This window comes from Patagioenas fasciata, chromosome 8, assembly GCF_037038585.1.
Source record: "Patagioenas fasciata isolate bPatFas1 chromosome 8, bPatFas1.hap1, whole genome shotgun sequence".
Taxonomy (NCBI): Eukaryota; Metazoa; Chordata; class Aves; order Columbiformes; family Columbidae; genus Patagioenas; species Patagioenas fasciata.
In genome coordinates, this window is record NC_092527.1 from 12,132,067 (window position 1) to 12,153,184 (window position 21,118).

Here is a 21,118-nt window from a genome sequence, read left to right on the forward strand (position 1 = left end):
TTTCAAGTGATTTTACTCTGATGACATTCAACCAGAATTAAAGAATTTTTGCAAATACTTGTTCTTACTGCTACTACCAGGTGTAAGAGCCACTCCAAAAATTACCTGCAAACACAAGACTTACAAAAAAGACGCTGCTTGAGAGAAACTCCTGAATGTCAATAACCCCTCAATGATCTATTCCAGACACTCGCTGTGTACCTCACCTGCTTTTCCCCACTGAATACGGCACGAAAAAGGCCAGGGGATGCATGGATGAGCTCCTGTACATCACAGCCTTGGTTCAAAAGATGCACCAAACCCAGCTGCCCTGCCACCCGCCAGCAAAACGGGCTGGGACAGCACAACATTCACCACTCAGCTTTAAATACCTGGGCACTGCTCACAGCGTTCGCCTGCCAGCAGGCAAGAACAGGGCAGCGATGAACACCGCTTGCAGACACACACCGAGGAAGCTACATTTAGGCACTTAAATATAAGTTACCAGGTGTTCATCTCCAGCCTCTCCTGAAGTCAGCAATGACTGGGGTTCAAGTTGTATTTACTAAAGTGACAAAAGAGGAAGAAGCAAAAATTCAGGAAAAAGTATCCTTGTCTGTCATTGTATATTGGTGGGGGGAGAGAAAAAAAAAGAATTAATCACCAAGAGCCTGTTCCTTCTTGAGAATTTCTTCCTTTGGGCTGATCTGATATTTACAGTGCTGAGCAGTTTTTTTTTTTTAGTACCATGAATCAGCCAATTAAATGCAAAGTCCAGTTTTTCCTAAACTCAGACTTCATTATCTCTTCCATCCTGTATTTTACCAGTAATTCATGCTGGTAAAGGCCTTCTCTATATTAATTTTTTGGTTTATTTTTCTTCCAGCCCTCTCACTCTGGAACAAACCGCATCTTTACTTACAGAATACAAATGTCTGCTCCCTTCCCTAGAGCACTGATGTGCAGTATCACAGCTCTTCTACAGGGATCCCTTCTTGTAGCACTCCCCGGTGAGCATCTACATTGGGACCAGGTCTTTTAAAAAAAAGTCTCTGAAGTGAAGGACTGAACTCTTACAGGTAATAATTTAAGCCACCTTTGTGGCAGGATCTAGTATACCACAGCACTGTTGATAGTTATTGAACATGTCCTGAAAAATCTCCACTAGCAGAGACATCAAAGCCTATGTAACTTGTTACAACAATTAGCTATCCTTGTCCTCACTAAAACACAAGAGAAATCTGACAGCAATGTCTGCTTTTAAACCTTTCCTAAGTAGACACTGATAGCAACCATATTTTTTCCTATTCCCACATAACCTTCACAGTTTTTTAGTAATATATAACATTAGATTTAAAACAAATCTTCCCAATTCTCATTCTCAAACACCTCCTTTGTCTTCCCCTGGATTCTTTCCAAATTGTCCAAACTCTGAAGAGGAGCACTGGTAACCAGTATGATTTCACAGTACTAAGTCGCATAAAATAAATATTTATTTTATTTACAAACATTGAGTCGGAATATACATCCCAGTTTACTTTACTCTGGGATACAGTATCACATTCCATTGGTTGTTAAATCTGTGGTACACAATGATGTTTAAGTCCCTCTCTTCAATACTGTGGGCCTTTCTTCTCCAAGCAGCCTGCATTGAATTGCAATTACTGAGCTGTTACTAATCTTGCATTATTTCTCCAATTAGTTTTTGGTGTTGTGTTCTGTCAACTTTATACTGGTTGCAAATTCTATAAACACATGTTACCCCATCAATTATTCATCAATGAAAACACAGCCCAGCATGGGACAGTACATCAGAATATCTACCATAAGGACAGACACTGCATTTCAATCATTTTAAGGACGGGAAGTCACAGGACCTCCTTGGGTTTCAGGCAAATTTCCTGCAAGCAGAAAAGAAAGCAGCAAATACTGCACCCAAACAGTGACGTTTGGTGGTTTTGTCCCCTCCCAGAACACGTATGCTCATTTTGAAAGTTCAGATTCCTTTGGAGTGACCAAATGTTTATCTATAAGAAGTCAATTCATGTCTCGTTCTCCACATGACAGCACCCACAGACAGGAAAGCAATCGTGAGCTTAACTTCTCACTGCACTTAGTTACAATAGAAACGGGAGATGAGAAATACACACGGGGTATGTTTTGCACATGTATAGCTTAGCATAACTCTACAAATTTATTACTAATCTTGGTGGGAACTGTTTTGCATTACAATATTTTAAGCAAGTTCCACAAAACAGCTTGCATTTTCTTGGAGCCCAATATTTTCTCAGCTTACTTTTTTGGCTATCACTCTCGCCAGCATTGCGAAACCAAGCAGTTTACATTATTTGACATTGCACTGGACACAAATCTATTAAGCTGGATGACAGTTGCACTCAAACTTAATCCTTTTTATTACTGTCTTGTTTTACTTGCGCACATTCTAACTCTGTTTTATGATTTTTAGCAGAAAGTGCCAATATCCTCAGCTCCCATGGACTAGAAATTAATGTTTTTGCATTCCCAGTATTTAAAAATCATACATATCTTTTTACGCAACACGACACATCTGTTAAATACTAAACAAATTAAAATTGCAGTCGTCTAAATTGCATCTTCATGGAAGGGGCACAAAGATACTGGAGATAAGAATAGCGACATGTTAGATATTTAGTCACTGGTCTGGAACAATAATGAACATCTGCATTAGCACAGTGGGGTTTACCAGCTTTTCCCCAGGATATTCATCAAGTACAAACTTTAGAATTGCGTACAATCTCATTTCCAAGACCAGGACATGTATTGGAAGTCCATGCCAGATACCTCCTCTCTGCTTCTTGGTATGTATTTTCAACCAGTCCTTGCCTCACACCTTCCTCTTACCATCTCACATCTGTTTTCTCATTACCTTTATACCATCTTTGTTATTTTGCTCTTTGAAAAGCTTCATTTCTTCAAGACTCACAATCTAACCCCATGTTTTCCTGCCATTCGTTTGCTGAATCACATCTACCTCTTTCCAATTTTATTCAGTCTCTCGTTTCCTCTCCAATTCTCTGTCACTTCCCCCACTCCACTCCATTCTCAACTTTCTCCTTTCCCACAGCTTCCCTCCCATTAACACGACACCATTTGCCTTTCCCTTTTGCAGGAGTTAATATGGGGAGTGTCTGCTGCCAGCAGCCCGCAGCGACTCGCCTTGCTTGATAAACACTGCCAGATTGCATCGGTCTCACTAATTAAACTGCACCAACGCAGCAGCTTCAGTTGCTGCCACACAGCCAAAGCTACAGAGCTCTCTGCAAACATTTACCATAAATTAAAAATTATTTTCTAACTGCTAAAAATCTGGAGAAAAAAAAATATCCACAAGAAAGCTATTTATGTCCTGGAATTTCTTCTCTTTAGATCCAAGTGGCTTTACAGGAACTATTAGTCTTGCCAAATAATCAAGGAATAAAATGACTAGCACAGTTCATACAAAGTTAAGTTTGCACAGATGAAAAGATTAAAATTCTGAAAACCATATTCTAGTTATCTTTCAGATATTCCCTCCTACTGCTACTCCAGAAAGAAATCATATGATTCAAATTATAGTTTCCAGAGGAAGTCATTAAAGAGACTTTATATCAATGATGGTTTTGTACGTTTGCACTTGGTCTTTGGCACAGACACAATCTATATTTAGAATGCACGGTATAAAGCATGCTTGAAACCAACGCAATTTTTAAAAAATAATTTCATCTATAGTAGAAAAATTTGCAGAGACAGGATGATACCCACTCACATTGTAATTCTAGCCAGTGTATCAGCGTTGCACTGGTTTGCAGAGGGGAAGTGATCTCCCCAGTAATACTGGTAGACATATGATTTTAGGGTGCTGGCTGTTTTCGGCTTTTTCTTTTGTTGTTGTTTTTGTTATGGTTTTTTGTTTGGTTGGTTGGTTTTCATTGTTGTTGCTGTTTTGTTCTTTTTTTTTTAAAACTGTGACAAGATCCTTACATGAATTTCTCCTATGCATGTTAGTTTCTCCATGCTTCTGAAAGCTGTTTTGGCATCCTGGCCTCCTCCATTTGAGCTATTTTTGTTCCAAAACAAAACTTTGAATCATGTTTACTAACCTGACACATCACTACCATTCACTGAACTTAATGTATAACTGATTTGTTTAAATTAGCATCCTCAACTAGGCTTGCAATAAGTTTTTCATGTTAGTGTCAAATGTTTGCATACAATAATGCATTAGATCAGCATTGAGAACTCAACATCCCTTGAAACCTGAACCATTATGATTTAAACACAGGGAAGCAGGAATGAGTTATACTTAGAGATGAAACATGGCACTTGTCCTTTCTCAACTCTAACCAAACCCAGGAAAAAGTACATACTGCAAAACAAAACAAAGACATTCTGTGGGGCTTCAACTGACATTTGACACCAAGAGTTCATCTTCTCTTATGACAAATGCTAAAGAGAATGAATAATCCCTTCTGAGAGAGTGATAACAGGTAACAAGCAGATAGCATATAGCATCACAAGCAGATGACTGCAGCCTCCCCAAGAGCCTGTCAGACTAAAATACTTGAATGACATATGAATTAGCTGACCAGCATTTTCTGTATTCTGTTGATCATCATTGACGATCCAGGCTATTAATGCATTTTTGTTATCTTATTTCTTTTGGAAACACCCACTTGATTTATATCAGAGCTAGATCAAGTCAGATAAACCAATTTTAAGCAATTCAGAGGATACAATCCAGAGTACCTAGAGAAAGGCACAGAATAACTACATACTTCTCTGTCTTATAAAGAACTTCCAAAACAAAGTTATTCTGCATTTCAGAGTATGTAACTATTTGGTTTTATTTCACCTAAATAACACGTTTTAAAAAAGAAACATAAAATGCCCCATTGATCAAATTAATCTGTTTATACCTATGGGGAAATGCAAGAGAGCATAAGTTTTGTTGAAAAAAGGTCAAGCACAAAAATGAGCTTAATGCCATTCTAAGGATGAGAAAAAACCTCCAATTTCCCAGATCATGTACCAGATCAAACTGACATTTTATTTCATGAAGTAACAGCAGGTATAAGAAGTTATCTTCCCTTCCCTCTCCCCCAAATCTTGTTAGCATTTACAAGAAACATTACAGAGCATCCTGTATCTCCAGACATTACTACCTTCAAAGTGCAGAAACATACTGTTGTGAAATTCATGTCCTTCTAAGATATAAGCATAATTTAAAATCTAATACACACAGTTATCAGCTGTACAATTGCATAACAGGATGAATCTTTTTTCTTGTTTTTAGTGAGGTCAAATAAAAGCTGCAAAGGAATTTTGCTCCATGCACAGAGCACTGACACAGAATACCCAAACCAACACTTCGGTTGTCAGGGGCACCAACAAGGAAAAGCCATTTAAATGCCAAGATTTTTAAGAAAAGTTTTACTGAAGTGGTACAAAGTCAGACTTACAACTTTATACCTTGGGAACCAAAACTAAACAGCTTGAAGAAAAATTCTGCTGACAAAAGAGCACAGGGCTCGATAAAGCAGGTGCCCCAAATGCCCTCCCCATCCGCAGGCTGAGCTGGCGGACAGGTTGCTATGGAGGCCGAGGGATGGACCCTGAGCACGCAGGAAGGCAGGAGAGGTGAGACCACAATTGTGCTGTTGAGCATCTGCGAACACAGTTCTGTTTCCCTCAATTTCATTTCTAGCAAAAGTAGCTACCAGTCTTCCCTTCCGGAGGGCCTGGAAAATGCACAACCAAGTGCGGCTTTATTGTTATTTACAACATACAGAATAAGGCCATCCTATGGGTACAGTGGTCAATAACTATTGTGCCTACTGCTGTTGCATGATGTTGTCTCAAACTGATGCACGAGAATCCCATTTCCACTTAGAGATGGGAAAGACATGTGGAGTAACTGCAAAAGCTCATGTTCTAGCACCTTTTTGCTGAACCACATGTGATCAGCTGGAAAGCTCCTCTCCAACAGCAATCATCAAATCATCACTCCCACCCACCTTACCCAATCGGTTATTGACAACGGATTATTTCTCTTGTTCTGCAAAGGTGAAGATCCACACGAACAAGGGACGGCACCCAACAGCACTGCGAGAGCCTGAAACAAGCCTGGGATGGGCAGCAGCGGTAGAACAGCTGGCAGAGTTCTGGCTGGTGTGCAGTATGTTGTTTTCTTTGTAAGAAGCAGTGTGACACTGAGCAATCTGAACCTGTATTTCCATTCGTCTGCACTGAAATCAACACTGAGACAACAGAACTTAAAACTTGACCATGAACCAACACAAAAGTTACCTTTGTTTTTAAGAACATAAGCATCCAGGCACTTCAGAGGCTTAGGTGCTCTCTTTCCCGCATCATGTTGCATCCCTTTAACTACCATCTTCAACTAAGATGATGGAACAGGCTGTGATTGTTCAGGAGTGGACATCACTCCACACATTTTTACTTCCTATCAAGAGTTAAGGGTACAGTAGGGTACAGCCCTACAGGACAGCTGACACAATTTTTAAAAGTATCTTAGTGGACCAGAAGCTTGTTCTGCCACAAAGCCCGAGATACCATTGCAGGTCTCCAGGGATCTGATTAATTTTTTCCCTTTTTTCTTTTTTTAAGTGCTCTACACCAATTAAGTGGCTATTCACAGCACTGAATTTTAGGTAGGAAAATCAGCTGAGTATATCCATGTTCACCCTCTTCCACTCTATTTGTTCTGTGGGTTTGGTTTTTTTATGAGAACAGCAGAAGCTACAATTATCTTAACTAGAAACAGCACACAGAGATTAAAGTGGGTCAAGAACAAACACTGACCAAGACTATGAAAAATTACTGTTACAGTATTTGCTTCATTAACAAGTCTGAAGTATCTGTAGTCCTGTGATGCCTTATGGCCTTCTTAGGTGGGGCTGGCTTAGTGTTTAAGCCTGACACACAACATGAAACTCAATGCATCATTGCATTTACAGAAAGACAAACTATGAATTCCTTTTACAGTAACTCACAGTAATTTACAGTAAAGAATATTTTTCTTAAGCTTAAAGACCGATAAGTTAGCTACGCAGATATGTACTGACAAGCATACAAGCAATTCCAGCACTTTAAGCTCTGTTTCCCATTATTCACCACAACATTTTTATGCAATTTAAGAGGTTACGTATGGTTAGGAAGAGCCTGTAATTCTAGAAGACAATGAAATTACAGGAAGCTTTATGCACATGAAGACTCAGACAGTTTACATCGGTATATTCATTAGAAAAGTAGCAGGACTCATGTTTATAATCAAAGAAATAAGATCATATCAAGTGTAATTAAGAAATTTAGCCATTGTAAGAAAGTGTTTTCATGCAACCTAAACCATCTCCGAAATACATAACCTTTAACTTCTTTGAAAACACCCATGTGCGGATGTGGTGGCTCACATTTATAAGCAGATATAAATTCCCCTTCCTCTTTCCTGGGATTTAAGTCTCAATTTGTCAAGAAGAGTGTACATAATAAATAACAATTGATTGGAAACATTAATATGTCCAGATTGAGGCCACAAACTGTCTAAACCTATATAAAGCCTGAGAATATTCTTAACTTCGGTGCCCATATTCATTAAGAAAGATGCTTATTTTCCTCCATTACATATCTGTGTAGGCGTGTGTATATTTATATATCTTTATTTTAACCTTTCCAGACTATACTGACATTCTCTGTGAAGAATTCAGTAATTCAGATATAAAAAAAGATGCATTATACTCCCTCACTATGTTGTAAAAACAGCGAAGAGTTTCATATGTAACTAGGTTAACGTGACAGGATTGACTCTCAAGTTTAACTGAGTACCAAAATAGGTTAGACTTTATCTGGTCTTTTTTTAACGTATGTAGATTAATTTAAAAAATGTATGTAGATTAATTTACAAAAACCAAAAAACAACACACAAACACACAAGCAATTCCTCCTTACCACTCATTTCGAGGAAGACTTTTAGAAGGGGCCTGTACAGAATGTGATCATTATTAAAAGCAACACACACGGAGACAAGTTGTCATACAAGAGCTCTTGCCATTTAAATCAATGGGTTTTCATAGCCCAGTATTGGAGTTGGGATTGTAGGGAGGTTGTGGGGTTGGTTTGCTTTTTTGTTGGTTGCTTTTCAGCTTCTCAGGGCAGACTTCGTTGTTTTAAACCAAAACAATCAAACAAGAAACCCTACCTCCATGTGCACAATCAAATGAGAAGACAAACACCTCAGAGCTCAGCAAGGATAATTAATAGGTGCCGTGTTGTTAATAACTTCAGTTTTTCCACATTTCAGCTATTTCCAATGTACTTCTCAACAAATTTGAAACAAAATTCAAAACGGGTATAACATATACGCACCATGAAAAAAACTAAACTCTCTTGAGCCCAGAATAATGAAGTCATTTAAGGAAAACACAGAATTAAAGAGTTGTGTTATGACTGCAACTATATTAAGTAAGGATAATGATGTGTACATGTCAAGCCTGAAAAAAAGGAATACACTGAAGACTTTAAAAATATAGCAATCCCAGCAGTCATTGTTCTATATGCATATACATGCACATATACAGCACAGCATTATATATTTAAACTACAAGGTCTTCAGTCTTGTGGATGCCAAACTGTTGGAAACAGAGTCTACAGTTTTCAACTTAAGCAGTTATATAAGACGAAGAAGTAAACAGCCTAAACTATTAGGTAATTTTTAGTTACTTTTATGCTTGTTTGACTAAACTCAGACTTGGCCAATTTCTTGGGGAAAATTTCAGATTATATAACTGCACTTTGTAAACACGCCAGCCTCTGAAGTACACCAAGCCACCTGGTATTTAGAAACATATTAAGCATGTAACTTAATTTTAGTAGACTATACTGAAATCCTTTCAGTATTCCAGAAATTCCAGTGATAACTGAAAGCCGAGAAATCCATTCATTTCTCTAAACTTTCTGTTTATTACAAAATATCATCACTATAATGAGATAGAATATCCTAAAGTGAGGGTCCAAGACGACTTTTGGCCACCCAGACACTTTTGACAGTACTCAAAGTTTCTCAGCTGCTGCCTCATTGGGTTCATTGCTTTGCTTAGGGGTGTTTTGGTTTGATATGGTTTGGGGGTCTCTGGTTTTTGGTTGTTCTTTTGTTTTTTTGGTGTTTTTTTTGGGGGGGGGGAAGGCAGGACTGGAGGGAGAATCCAGAGGCATCCAGACAATCTACCAAGAGGTTACGATGCCATTTAAAACTCACATAACTCCTACAGAACAATGCTGCACTGGGTTATTAACTCTTCCATTTTCACTGACATCATAAAATATTGGGTTTGAATGTGACCACTGACAAGGTCTTACTTGCATCCATTAATACAATTTGAGGCATTTGTAGTTTTATTGCCATGTGTTTCACCGAATCTTCTACTTAGGAAAGACAGTGTCTCCTTTGTAAAAATGTGGGATTCAGCTCAGTTCCAATATTGAAAGTAATATTACATAACAGCCAGGGATGCATTTATGTTTTAAGAAATTATGTAATCTCTCCATGGAACACGTGTGTAAGTTATGAAGTGTCTGTACATGAGACACTAAAATCTGGCAAGAACAACGCTGAACTGCTCTTCTGTTAACCACTTCCCCATGTATCATGTTCTACTATAAGAGATTTCGCAATGAAAGCAGTTTTCATTTTAAAGATTTTGTTGACGAACTAAATTGAGAAAAATAATTACTTCTAAAGAGAAAAAGAAATTATTTGAAAAGCATAAAATCAGACTGGAGTTTTACCAGAAAACCTACGCCAAAAGAGTAAATAACACAGCACCATGTTTGCACGCTTTCATACGGCTGCAGAGCCCGATGCAGCATCTCTCTTCTCTCTCTCCCTTCTTCATCTCAAAATGTAAACTTCAGCTTTTATTACAATATTGGCAAACAATTGAAAATTGACTTAAAGGTCTGAAGCAACAAACAGAGATTACATGTTAGCTTACTCTTAATATCTAAGGCAGTAACTTGCATGCAAGTTCGCCCTTAAGTTCATCATGTAGTGACACTTCTGCTTTAACAAAAAAAGTCTCTAGCTTTTATTATAAAGCCTCCTGTAATGCACAAAGCTCTTCCCTTGTGTCTAAACATTCAAATAAATGGGAGGAATATTTATCTAACTTGCTTGAAGTCTCTCAGTACAGTTATTTGCCTCAAATACAGTATTACAGTCACTAACTTGATTTTGCATTTTGTCTCAGCACTTTAGATGGGAAGAAGGAAATACGGGATTCTGCTGTCAAGTCAGCCTGCAAAAGGCGAAGTTTAAGGAAAAAGCGTGAAACCAAACTGCCAGGCAATGAATACCAGCAGTGCCCACTGATAGTTATGGCCACCTTCCTTCTAATACCTTCAATGCCACTGGGCTTCCTCCCCTCCTGCCATTCTCCTTAGATATCAATTTGACATGGTATGTACTTGATACATTCATGAAGAATAGCATGTAGTAAATGTTTTAATAATAGAAAGCAGCTTAGATCAAAAAAGTTACTGAAGCTTGATTTCTTTGAAACAGAAGATAAAAAAAAAGAAAAATCAAGTGAAAAAAGATAAACAGAACAATGGATTGGATTTTTTTCCTTAATCAAATTAAAATGCACAAGTAGTAAGAGGGGGGGAAAACAGACAAACAAGAAGAAAACAAACAAAAACCCAAACTCCCAAACCACAAACAGCAAAAGAAAGAACAAGTGAAATGAAATGAGAGCAGCTCAAGAAAGAAAGAAAAGAAATGAGGAGGTAACTTGAACAGATGATGCAGATAAAGAAGAGCTGAAGATTTTAACCTGGACAAAGAGGAATGAAAATATGGGAACAACAGAAAGAAAGAGCGAGAAACAGCAGTTGAGTGAAAGCAGCCCTTTTTGAAAGCCAATGGTGAGAGAGAGCCCGGAGATAGCCCTGCTTCATAAGCTCAATTCAATTTCATTTGAATTTCCCCTTACCACCTTTATTAACCACCCAAAATTTTCTCTGCTCCAACTTTTTGAACAAATTTCTGCCTAGAGCCACTAAGTTACCAGGAGCTGAAAAGTTTCTTAGCTGGTTGTTACCCAAATGCCATTTCAAGGGTGTCTGCATTCTGAGCACACACGCAGCACCAGAATTTCTTTATGGCTGTTGAAACACAAAGGTGCACACCTGCTTGAGGTGGGGGAAAACTGAAATAAGAAAAAGAGTAACGAATATGGGTGAAATCTAAACTCACATATACCCTTTTCTCAAGTTCCTAAAGAGTACCTTAAATTGCCATCAACAAGTACTGCTGCTGAATTACATGGTGTTCACCTGCTCCCAATGCATTAAGCATTACAGATTCGTATAACCATGACGTGAAGTAATCTGAAGATACAGTTTGGGCTAAACCAGCTAGCAAATGCACAAAAAACCCAAAACAAACCAACCAACCACACCCCTCTACAACAGTAAAAATTATGCATGGTTAGTTTTAAGCCAGCCTGGTCCCCTATGTGGCAATATGACCACAAGTGACAGCACAGCAGAAAGGGCTGGACAACAAGAACAGAAAAGCAGGACAGGTCAGTATCTGGGGAAGGGAGAGAGGAAAAAAAATTCTTGTACTCCTGCTTTGAATGTTTTTGTGGAACTATAGCATCTGACAATTTGGGATTTGGCAATCCACTCTAAACTTTTATACCAGTGAATAAATCTTTAAAAGACCATTAATAGCATTCCTAAGGAACAGTAACCATAACAGAGTGAAGAAGTATGTTGAGAGCAAAAGGGGAATGGATAGAAAAGTTACTGTCTCTCAGTTTGATCTTTAATTCATCAGCCTACAGAAAATCTGAAGCCTCTAGAACGTGAGGTTTTGGGATGCCCTGAACTCTTCAGCACCCATGGAAAGCAGAGCAGACCGTGCCAGTGCAGACTCTTTCATTGCTGTTGGACAGGAATCTCTCATTACAGAAGCACTTTAAATTGTTTCACTTCACTCTCTGAAGCCTTAATGTTACAGGATCTCTTTGCCAACCTGAGCAAGTGGTTTCCTTAAGGATGCTACTGGAAAAATTTTATCTGTTTGTGTGTTTTCTAAACATGTATTTCAAAACACTTTAACCCTCATTATCCCTCAGCATTAGAGCAAGACTGCAGCATCTGGTGTTCATTAAAGCCAGGAAATTCCTGGTTTGCTCTTTATGAAACTGCTGAGAGTTGATAATTGATTTTTTTTTCATTCTAGCCTTTGCAGAGAGCTATTCTATCAATTTCATATTAAACAATACATTTTAATTGGCAATTTTAAAAATTCTGCATATGCTAAATCTAGACCCTAGTCTTGTGCAATTCAAAAAATTTCAGAAAGTATTTATCAAGTTTGAGTCAATGAATTACCACTATGGTACTCCATATATAGTACTTTGCCATCATCAATTCAAAATCTGTTATTCATATAACACAGAAAAGAAAATTTAGCAACTTGCAGGTTATCTGCACTTAGAACGTGAAGCTACTGAAACCACAAGAAAACTATACTGGAAAAGTATATGAAAAAATGTGGTACCACTTGTATGACAGGGTACAGTGTTTGGCTGGGGTACAAGCCTGTACATCCGTAACCACTTCTCCCCCACTGAATGAGCTTATCAGGCACTCAGTCCCCAGCCAAGGGGACACGGAAAGATTCCATGTTTTGAGTTCAAGATCCCGGAGAGCCAGCCAGTCATTTTCTGCAGACTCTCCTCTGAATCACAAAATGTCATTAAGTGAAGCTAGAGTATGTTAAACACTTAGAACGTTTTCCCTATATAAACAGTTGTTATAGCAAACAATTGATACCAAGTGTAAACAGAATACATAAACTACACTTTATTTCACAAATAGGAACTTCTGGGTTACAGCATTCTTTGTATACATATTGTAATTTACTATCTCAAGTGTGTGTATATATACACAAAACTTTCCAGAGCAAAGGTAGCCAGAGAGTAAAAGTCTTAACTCTAGAGCTACCCTGCAAGTCCACAGGCATCTGAAACTTTATTAATAGTATAGCATAGTGCCAAAATGATGAGCTTGCAGCCCTAAAGTTTCTTTTGGAATAAGGACTTTCCAAGATGATCATTCCCACTGCAGATGCTCTCAGTATGCCCAGCTGTATTATGTGTTCCCTCCTCTCAATTTTTAGTTTTATTATCAGCTCATAACTTCTAGCTGTTTTATTTCCCCAGTATTCAAATTCATTCCATAGACTGCTAAGAGTGTCACCACAAATCTAACAGTATCTTCTCTTTGAGCAATTACTAAAGGAGTTAAATTAATCTACACATAAAGCTGCATCTCTGAGTACCAATACAGAATCCCAGCTACCTCTTTTACCCCTCCTTTCAGCTTCAGAACTAGGCTCATTTAAATTTGAAAGAAAACAGGTGCAGGTACTGCTTCATTTCTTCTTTTCTCCCCTCAACAAAAAAAACAGCTCTCCTGCCTGGGTTTCCTATGGAGCTTTAGCTGTTATCAATTCACAGCACCTCAGGTAGGGAGTCTGCAGAGGAACACAGGTACAGCACAAGTTTGCACAGCAACCTTCTCACTCTCACATTACCATAAACATTAGCTCCACATATGAATATACACATATACGTGACACCTACATTTCTTCCAGCCTGAATTGCTTCCCCACTTTTCACCTTCCAAGTGAGATTCTTTTCCCTTGCAAGTGGGGGGGTGGGGAGGGAAATACATATATAATATATAAAATGAATTTGTACTTCAATAACATGTGGGAAAGTACCTCAGAGACTGAATCTCACTCTACACCATAAAAATGTTATTAATCCTGCGCCTTTCTAAAGAGATTACTTTTCTTCACATGAGACCATTTCCATTTACAAAGGTTGTTAGCCCACATCTTCAACTACACATTCTAAATACAATGTACAGCAAAATTATTTGAACTCTACTTTCTTGGTTTTTAATATGTATCAGCCTGAACAGAAATACCATGCAATGTTGAAATTTGCTTCCAAATTCATTTTTCCTAGAGAAGAAGAATTAAGTATTACTTTTGTTCAGTCACAGTTATGATTCTTTAAGAAGTAAGAAGAGTTAATTCAAAAAGAAATGTTCCAGATTCACAATCATAGGTTGTACTTCCAAATGAAAGCATAATTTAAAACACATAACACCGGCCATTCCTAAGAAACAGCTCTACTTAGGTTTCTTAAAGCCACTGAAAAAGCATGCAGACTGCCTGCTGGGGACACAAGGAACATACATTGCTCTAACAGGGCTTGACCACCCCATTATCTTTGGACTCTACAGAAATAAACAAAAAACCTCATAGAACACCCACTGATCTGTGATGTTACCAGAAAGACTAATCAACTTTGGCTGCTGTAAAATAAACCAACCATTCAGATTAGATGCAGAATCATACTGTCTTTAGCATGTGTGCCGCCGTCTGTAAGTACAACAGTATCAATAAAGTACTTGTAGAAACTCAAACTACTTAAAATGGGTTTGTACAGCAAATACCTACATAAAGCTAACTTTAACAAGGAATTCTTATACAAACAGACTAAAAAGAAAATATTTCAGGTGTCTAGTATTGTTATCCTGACTTTAAGAAGTGGCTCTACAGTTCTCTAACAACTAATCCCACCCCATAAAGAATGTAAAGCAAAATACCTTTTTTTGATTTTGCTCCAATCTTCAATTTTGATGGCCAAGCAATCTGTGTATTCGTTTCTTCCATAATCTGTTAAAAAGAATGTGTTTGTGAAAAATTAAGTTTCTATTGCTCTCCTACAAAGTCAAATGTTCATTTCTGGCAAAAATTATGTTTGGTATTTTAAAATCTGTTGACTTACTACCTTCAAATAGCACAAGTCATTAACCACTTTTCTGTTTTTCTTGAGAAGCATTTTTGTCTGGTAACAGGTAGAGCAGAGTTCTGATCATTCAAAAGAAATCTAAAGTGCAAACTAAGACGCTCAACAGTTCCCATGAAGTTCAAGTGACAACTACCAGCTACATCATGTCCTAGGTCCATCACAGGGAATTTCAAAGTCTTACAATACATACAAATATTTCTTTAGTTATCTTAAAATGGCTTCTAAGTAACACATGTCAATTTCAAATCAAGTCCTTTTGTGTCTCCGTAAGTCAAAATACATCAGTTTGCCTTCACAAGGTTGGTTGAGTTTTTGTTTTTCTTTTTTCTCCTCACCTTTACCCGAAAGCAACTTGTCACTGTAAGCCTACCCAGACTCCAAAAATTTTACTTCTTGGTTTAGCAGTTCAGAGCAGAGATTTGACAGCAGTTATTGCAACACAGTGTACAACCTATCTGTAAATCCCCAGCTGGCTGACAGGAAAAAAAAAACATGCACACATTTATATAATAGTTTGAAATCCAGGTAGCCCCCTGGCTCAATGTAGACTCTCATTCTGTTGCCACACTTGTTTTAGTGAACAAGTCCACCAGCCATAGGCATATTATACTGAAATTTAACACTGGCACAGTTACAGTACATCACTAACACGTTAAATAGTAATACAGGAGAAGGAACTGAATGACCGCAAAGACTTCATATGTATTAATCAAAATTGCTGGGTTTGTCTACTGAGACTAAGGAACATCTCCTGGATATTGAGATCTCATCAGTAAGTATTATGAGATCATGACCATACCTCTCATTACACTTGAGAGATGGGAGTATCTGATCATCATGGGAAAAAAAGAATATCTGAAGAAATAAAGATCTGCCCATATTAGATGGTCACAGGATGCCAAGAAAACACATTATTAAATATCATGCTAGGCAGCATCAGACAAGGCATTTTTTTAATAGAGATGTTGATTAAAAAGAAGGCTCTGATGAGTTTTCACCTGAAAGAAATTGTCCAGTTCTGTTCTCACATGAACAAGATTCCATACAGCAAGAAGCAAAACGGTCCTCACTCCTCTGAAAACTTCAGTGGTTTATCATAAAGAGATTCAGAATGATCAGTTTGCTCAGCTGGAGTAATGTCAGTTAGAAGGGGTCTTAGAATCAAAACAAGCTTGGAAGAAAGGGACCTCTGGAAGTCCCTTAAGTCTAAACTCATGCTCACAGCGTGGCCAAGCACAAAGTTAGGTCAGGTTGCTCAGACCTTGCCCAGTGAGCTCTCATCACCTTGAAGGAAGGAGATTCCACAGCCTCTCTGCACACTTATTCCAGTGTGTGGCCACCTTTACCAAGAAATTATTTTATCACACCTGATCGAATTTCCCTTTGCTTGACCTTTGGCTACTGTTACATGTGCACCTTTAGCAGGAGCCCGGCTCAGTTTACCATCTAAGCGTGCCAGGGGAGCTGAAGGCTGATCAGACCCTCTTCTACCTCACCAGCTCCATGCTGAACAAACCCTGCCCTCAGCTTCTCTGCACATCAGCTGCTCCAGGCTCTGGATCAACCTGGTGATCATCCACTGGAGTCTACCCCGTTTGTCAGAAGCTTCCTTGGGTTGAAGGGGACATGAGTGGGCAAGCTATTGCATGGTGCAGCCTTACAGTAACTGGGCAGACAGGAGTAACCACTGCCAATGATCTGCTGGGTGATACTCTTTGAGATAGTGAGTCTATAGAGAAATTCATGTTGGGTAATAAGATTACAGGAGTTTATTTAATACATATAAGGGTAACAAGTAAAAAAGTGCTCATTGTAAACTTCGGCTGTAAACTAGAAAAAAAATAAAGCAGAAGAACTGAAAGAATATTTGATTGCTGTAAGTTAAAAAGAGGTAAGAAAGGAAAACGAGAGAGCTTTTCAGATAGCAGCTCTCAGGGGTTGGTTCCTCCTGTATAAAAAAACCCCATTTGTTCCATTTCCTAAGAACTACAAAAGTAATTGTGCTCTTTTGATTGCTCAAACAAAAGAGAACTACAATACACAAAAAGTAGACACTATCTGAACAAGTTAACTCGCCAAACGGGGGGGAAGGAGGAAGGAATTAAACAAAGCAGTACATTTTAGTATTTATGGTCATCTGCAAACATAAGCAATAACACAAAAAAATTTCCAAAATAATTAGCAAAGCAACTTCCAAGAAGAAAATGACTACATTAAGAAAACAACTACAATACCAATAAGTTTTCCATAATGGAACTAAGGCAAACCTCTCTAACAGTTCTTAATTCTTATCTGTTACATCCAAATCCCCAGGACATCACAACAACTTCCAGATTAGTACACCACGTGGAAAATCTAGAAATGTCAGCCAGACTGCATTATACTATATTTTGGGTTTCAGCAACTATTGGATAATAAGTTACAGCTGAAATAAGACATTTCCAGGAGGGTGAAATTCTATCAGCAACATACACATACTTGTCACAATTTTCCAATCCACATGGGAAAAAAGCTGTTTCAAAGAATTCACTTGTGTCTGAGAGGGCTTTGGGCCAGGATTATTCTTAATTGTACAACAGGCGACAAAATACACAGAGAATAGCAAGGCATTAGCCAACAGGAGAAGGGGGATGATAAAACAAAGAGCAGTGCAGGACTGAGAGAAGATCCAACATAAAAGGAACCACAAGAGAGGAGATGGAAGAGGAATGAGTGAATATCATTCAAGACAAGAGTTATATCCCATCAGTCCTCTACCCTGTCATTAAAGCTTGGAGACTTCTATCTTAAAGAAGAAATTAAATTCTCTCAATTTCTCATGCTAAACCAAAACACAAGGAAGCCCACAGCTTCAGAGATGCACATTCAGGGGACCCATGAGAAGATGCATTTGAGATTTTCAAAGGAAAAGAAGTCTGACTGCCAGCCACTGAGGCTGAGCCACCTAATATCCTCAAACGCTTTGCAGAACACAATGCTAAAAACGATCACATTAGACCAAAAAGAAGACTCAGTTGGGTCACTACAAAGACAAGCTTATCGCCTGTCTTAGGCAGCAAGGCAAAAACCAAACAATCACAAAAAACACCAACACACACAAAAAAGTCTGGATGCATTTAAATGAAGTGACTTTCTTTAAGTATAAAAATGCTCGGAGTATGTGCTGGCTTTCAACTCCAAGCAATAAACTTCATGATAAATTCCAAGTTGATTGCAATAACCAGCTTTTACACGATTTCGAAAATCACATATTATACAGGGGAAAATATAAAGTGGGTTTTGCTGCAGTACTTATTTTCTTACCAGTGAAAATAATTTATCTTGCCTGTGAAACAATTTGAGAATTTTAACTGCATAAAGAGGTTTGCAGTGGAAAGTAACTTTTTACTTTATTTTTGAGAAATTGGGGCTTTCATAGGAACCCTTAAGAAGAGTTTAAATTACATTGCTTGCTTTTTAAACTATTATATTTATTATTTACATATTGTATTACTGTAATAGCAGGAGTGTCACAAAACTGTAGAAAACAAACTTGATTGTTACTATAGCTGTTAAACTTGAAAGTAAAAATGATGTTGAAAACTGTGCAACGGTAAAACTCTGCATAGCATATATCACTGCTGCATCAACTTTTAGCTCTGTTTTAGCACTCTAACCCAGGCAGTTTTAAGTGCCAGGATATTTTTCGTCCTGAAACAAATTTGGACTCAATTCCATAAAAACATCAACTGCATGTTGCAATGGAACATGAAATGTCTCACTTTTTTTGTGAAAACTCAGTGTTAATGTGACATACCCTGAAAACAGCAGTACTGCTCTCAAATGAACAAAACAGAAAGCAGAACTCACTTTACAAGTAATATAGATACAATACATGTATTTCAATTATATAAACACTTCAGTAACAAAACATTTAGAGGAAATTCAGCCTAGGGATGAGTGAATAGAGTTCATGGTCTCTATGGAATAGCACCTCTGCTTAGGCTTCCCTTCTGTTCACATAAAGTGACAGGGTTTATACTAATCTGTACTTTACTCACCTTGAGGGACCAACTGACCAAGGCGAACAGGCATATCTGGCAGCAAGATTTAATCCCATAGTAAACAACCTCAGAACGAGGGAAACCCTAAGAAATTATCTATCTACATCTTCCCTTCCTCCCCTTTCCCCAGGGGAAACCGGAGTGTTTACGGAGCCAAAATATGTAAGCTATTCTCCATGCAGAACATACAGAAGATGACACAGGATACAAGAAGATATCAACAAAACAAGTACGACTCTGCCCTGACCCTGAAAAAAAACTGTCTCTGGCTGCAAATCATTGGGCCTTCAAGAGAAAGAGTGTCTAGTTGGAAAGCAGCTGGAAGAAAAACTTCTGGCTTCCTTGTATTCCAGCTCGAAAAATTTATAGTTTAAGCACTTCAGGGAGTTTTACATTAAGACAGCAAGAAATTATTTTTCTTATGAACATAAGTTTCGTTTAGCTGATTTTGGATGGAAACTGGAATGCCCTGAATGCAAGGAGAAAAAAAAAGGATCAAAACTCCCCCAAAAGCCCATGAGCATTTGAGCATCTCAGAATTCAAAGGAAGTATTTCAGAGGTAGTACGTTAAAAACAACATTATGAAATAGACCTTTATTTAAAACGAAGCATATTAAATGGGAGTAGTATTCTTTATAACTAGTTTTAAGGTATCTATTTCTGATCTTCCCACCTTTGGGATTCGTGCGTCTCAGCCATTTCTGCCTCAGCTCTCATTTGAAGTGAAAAGAAAAATCGGTAAGAGATGAATCTGCATCTACCAGTGGGTTTCTACAATTGGTTTTCCCAACTTGAGCTCAACAATGAGCTCATTCCAACTGAAATTACAAAAGTAGCTCTCAAAACTGCAAGCATTACTGCCAAAACAGAAAAAAAGGCAGTTTCTTGTTTCATCAATGGAAAAACTCTTTCTTGCAACGTGAGGAATTAGCTTCCTCAGTTTAATCTCGCTTAATACAACAGAAGATATATATTTATATATACACACCATTTTAACATGTAGAGTGTTTAGACAAAGAACAGCTGTTTAAAATCTTGTAAACATGTTTAAATTGTATTTTAGAACAGGTACATGTTTATCTTAATCTATATGTAAGAACATATTTCACTTTTTAAAAAACACACAAGGTTTTGTAGATGCCCTGAATTTTTCATGCTATTAAAAGCCTAGAAAGTCTACTGGTGGGTTTTATTTATTTGGCCATATCATGTTCTGAATGGCTGAGTTTTTGGTCTGCAAAGAGTTCTCCTTGTTTTTTCTCTGTGCAGGTTAAAAACAAGCAGAAACACCTCAGTCGATATCAACATCAATGGGATGAGACACTTCAACATCTGCAGTACTGCAATGGTACCTTATTTTCAGCTTTCAAAGAATGAAAATCCTCAGAGAGCAGCTAACTTCTTTGGTACTCGGAATATTTCAGAGACTACACTCCATGCCTTGGAAGCAAACGGCAAATCCCGTCCATGAGCCTAGTGACAAATGCTGAAAGCTCAATATCCTGCATGAAGTATTTTAGTCGACCAATTGTGTACATTAAATGAAAGAAAATTAAGCTCAGTAACTACAGGTGATCATATCCATAAAAATAAAAATCACTCTTGTCTCTGAGGCAGTATAAAATACAGAGGTGAATGAGTAGCAGAGGAGGGAACTGAGCAGTGATTCTTTAACTTAATTAATCCTTTTTAAAAGTGAACCAGTTCCCTCTGGGGTCCTGGGGGCAGGTCCTGCCACTTCAGCATGTTCTGTGACAAAGTAAAAAAGGACACTATAGGGAAAAATGATATCCTTCCAGATCTTGATCTTTACTCAGAAACTGAGTCTGTGCACAGACAAAAAATTACCACAAAGCATATAATCATGACAGGGTCCAAACTATATTCTGAATTATCTTTAGAGTCAACTCTTTATGTCATTCTTAGCCTCACATTTACACATCTCACAGAGAGAGCATTTCTTAGTACACTATCTTCCAGCAAGACAAAAATGTATGGCCAAATAAGATGTGATTTTTCCAAGCAGTATGAAATTTAAAATTAAAAACAGTTGATGCAATGTTAATGTAGCAAGTTAAAGGAAGAGGCAAATGGGGAAAGAGAAGAAAATGACAGCGAATTAGAAAAATAAGAAAACCACAAAACCAACACACAAAACT

The 21,118-nt window shown here is 37.9% G+C and overlaps 1 protein-coding gene across 2 annotated transcripts in view; it reads right to left on the reverse strand.

The window, feature by feature from the left end:
* BICC1 (BicC family RNA binding protein 1) overlaps positions 1-21,118 on the reverse strand; it is a 102,223-nt gene that overhangs the window by 37,430 nt on the left and 43,675 nt on the right. Inside the window, exon 3 of one of the 2 annotated variants that reach the window (XM_065843756.2) lies at positions 14,710-14,779. The exons of the other annotated variant lie outside the window; for it this stretch is intronic. Within the exon in view, the coding sequence (XP_065699828.1) occupies positions 14,710-14,779 (70 nt within the window). The remainder of the gene's footprint in view (positions 1-14,709; positions 14,780-21,118) is intronic. 2 annotated transcript variants of the gene reach the window in all.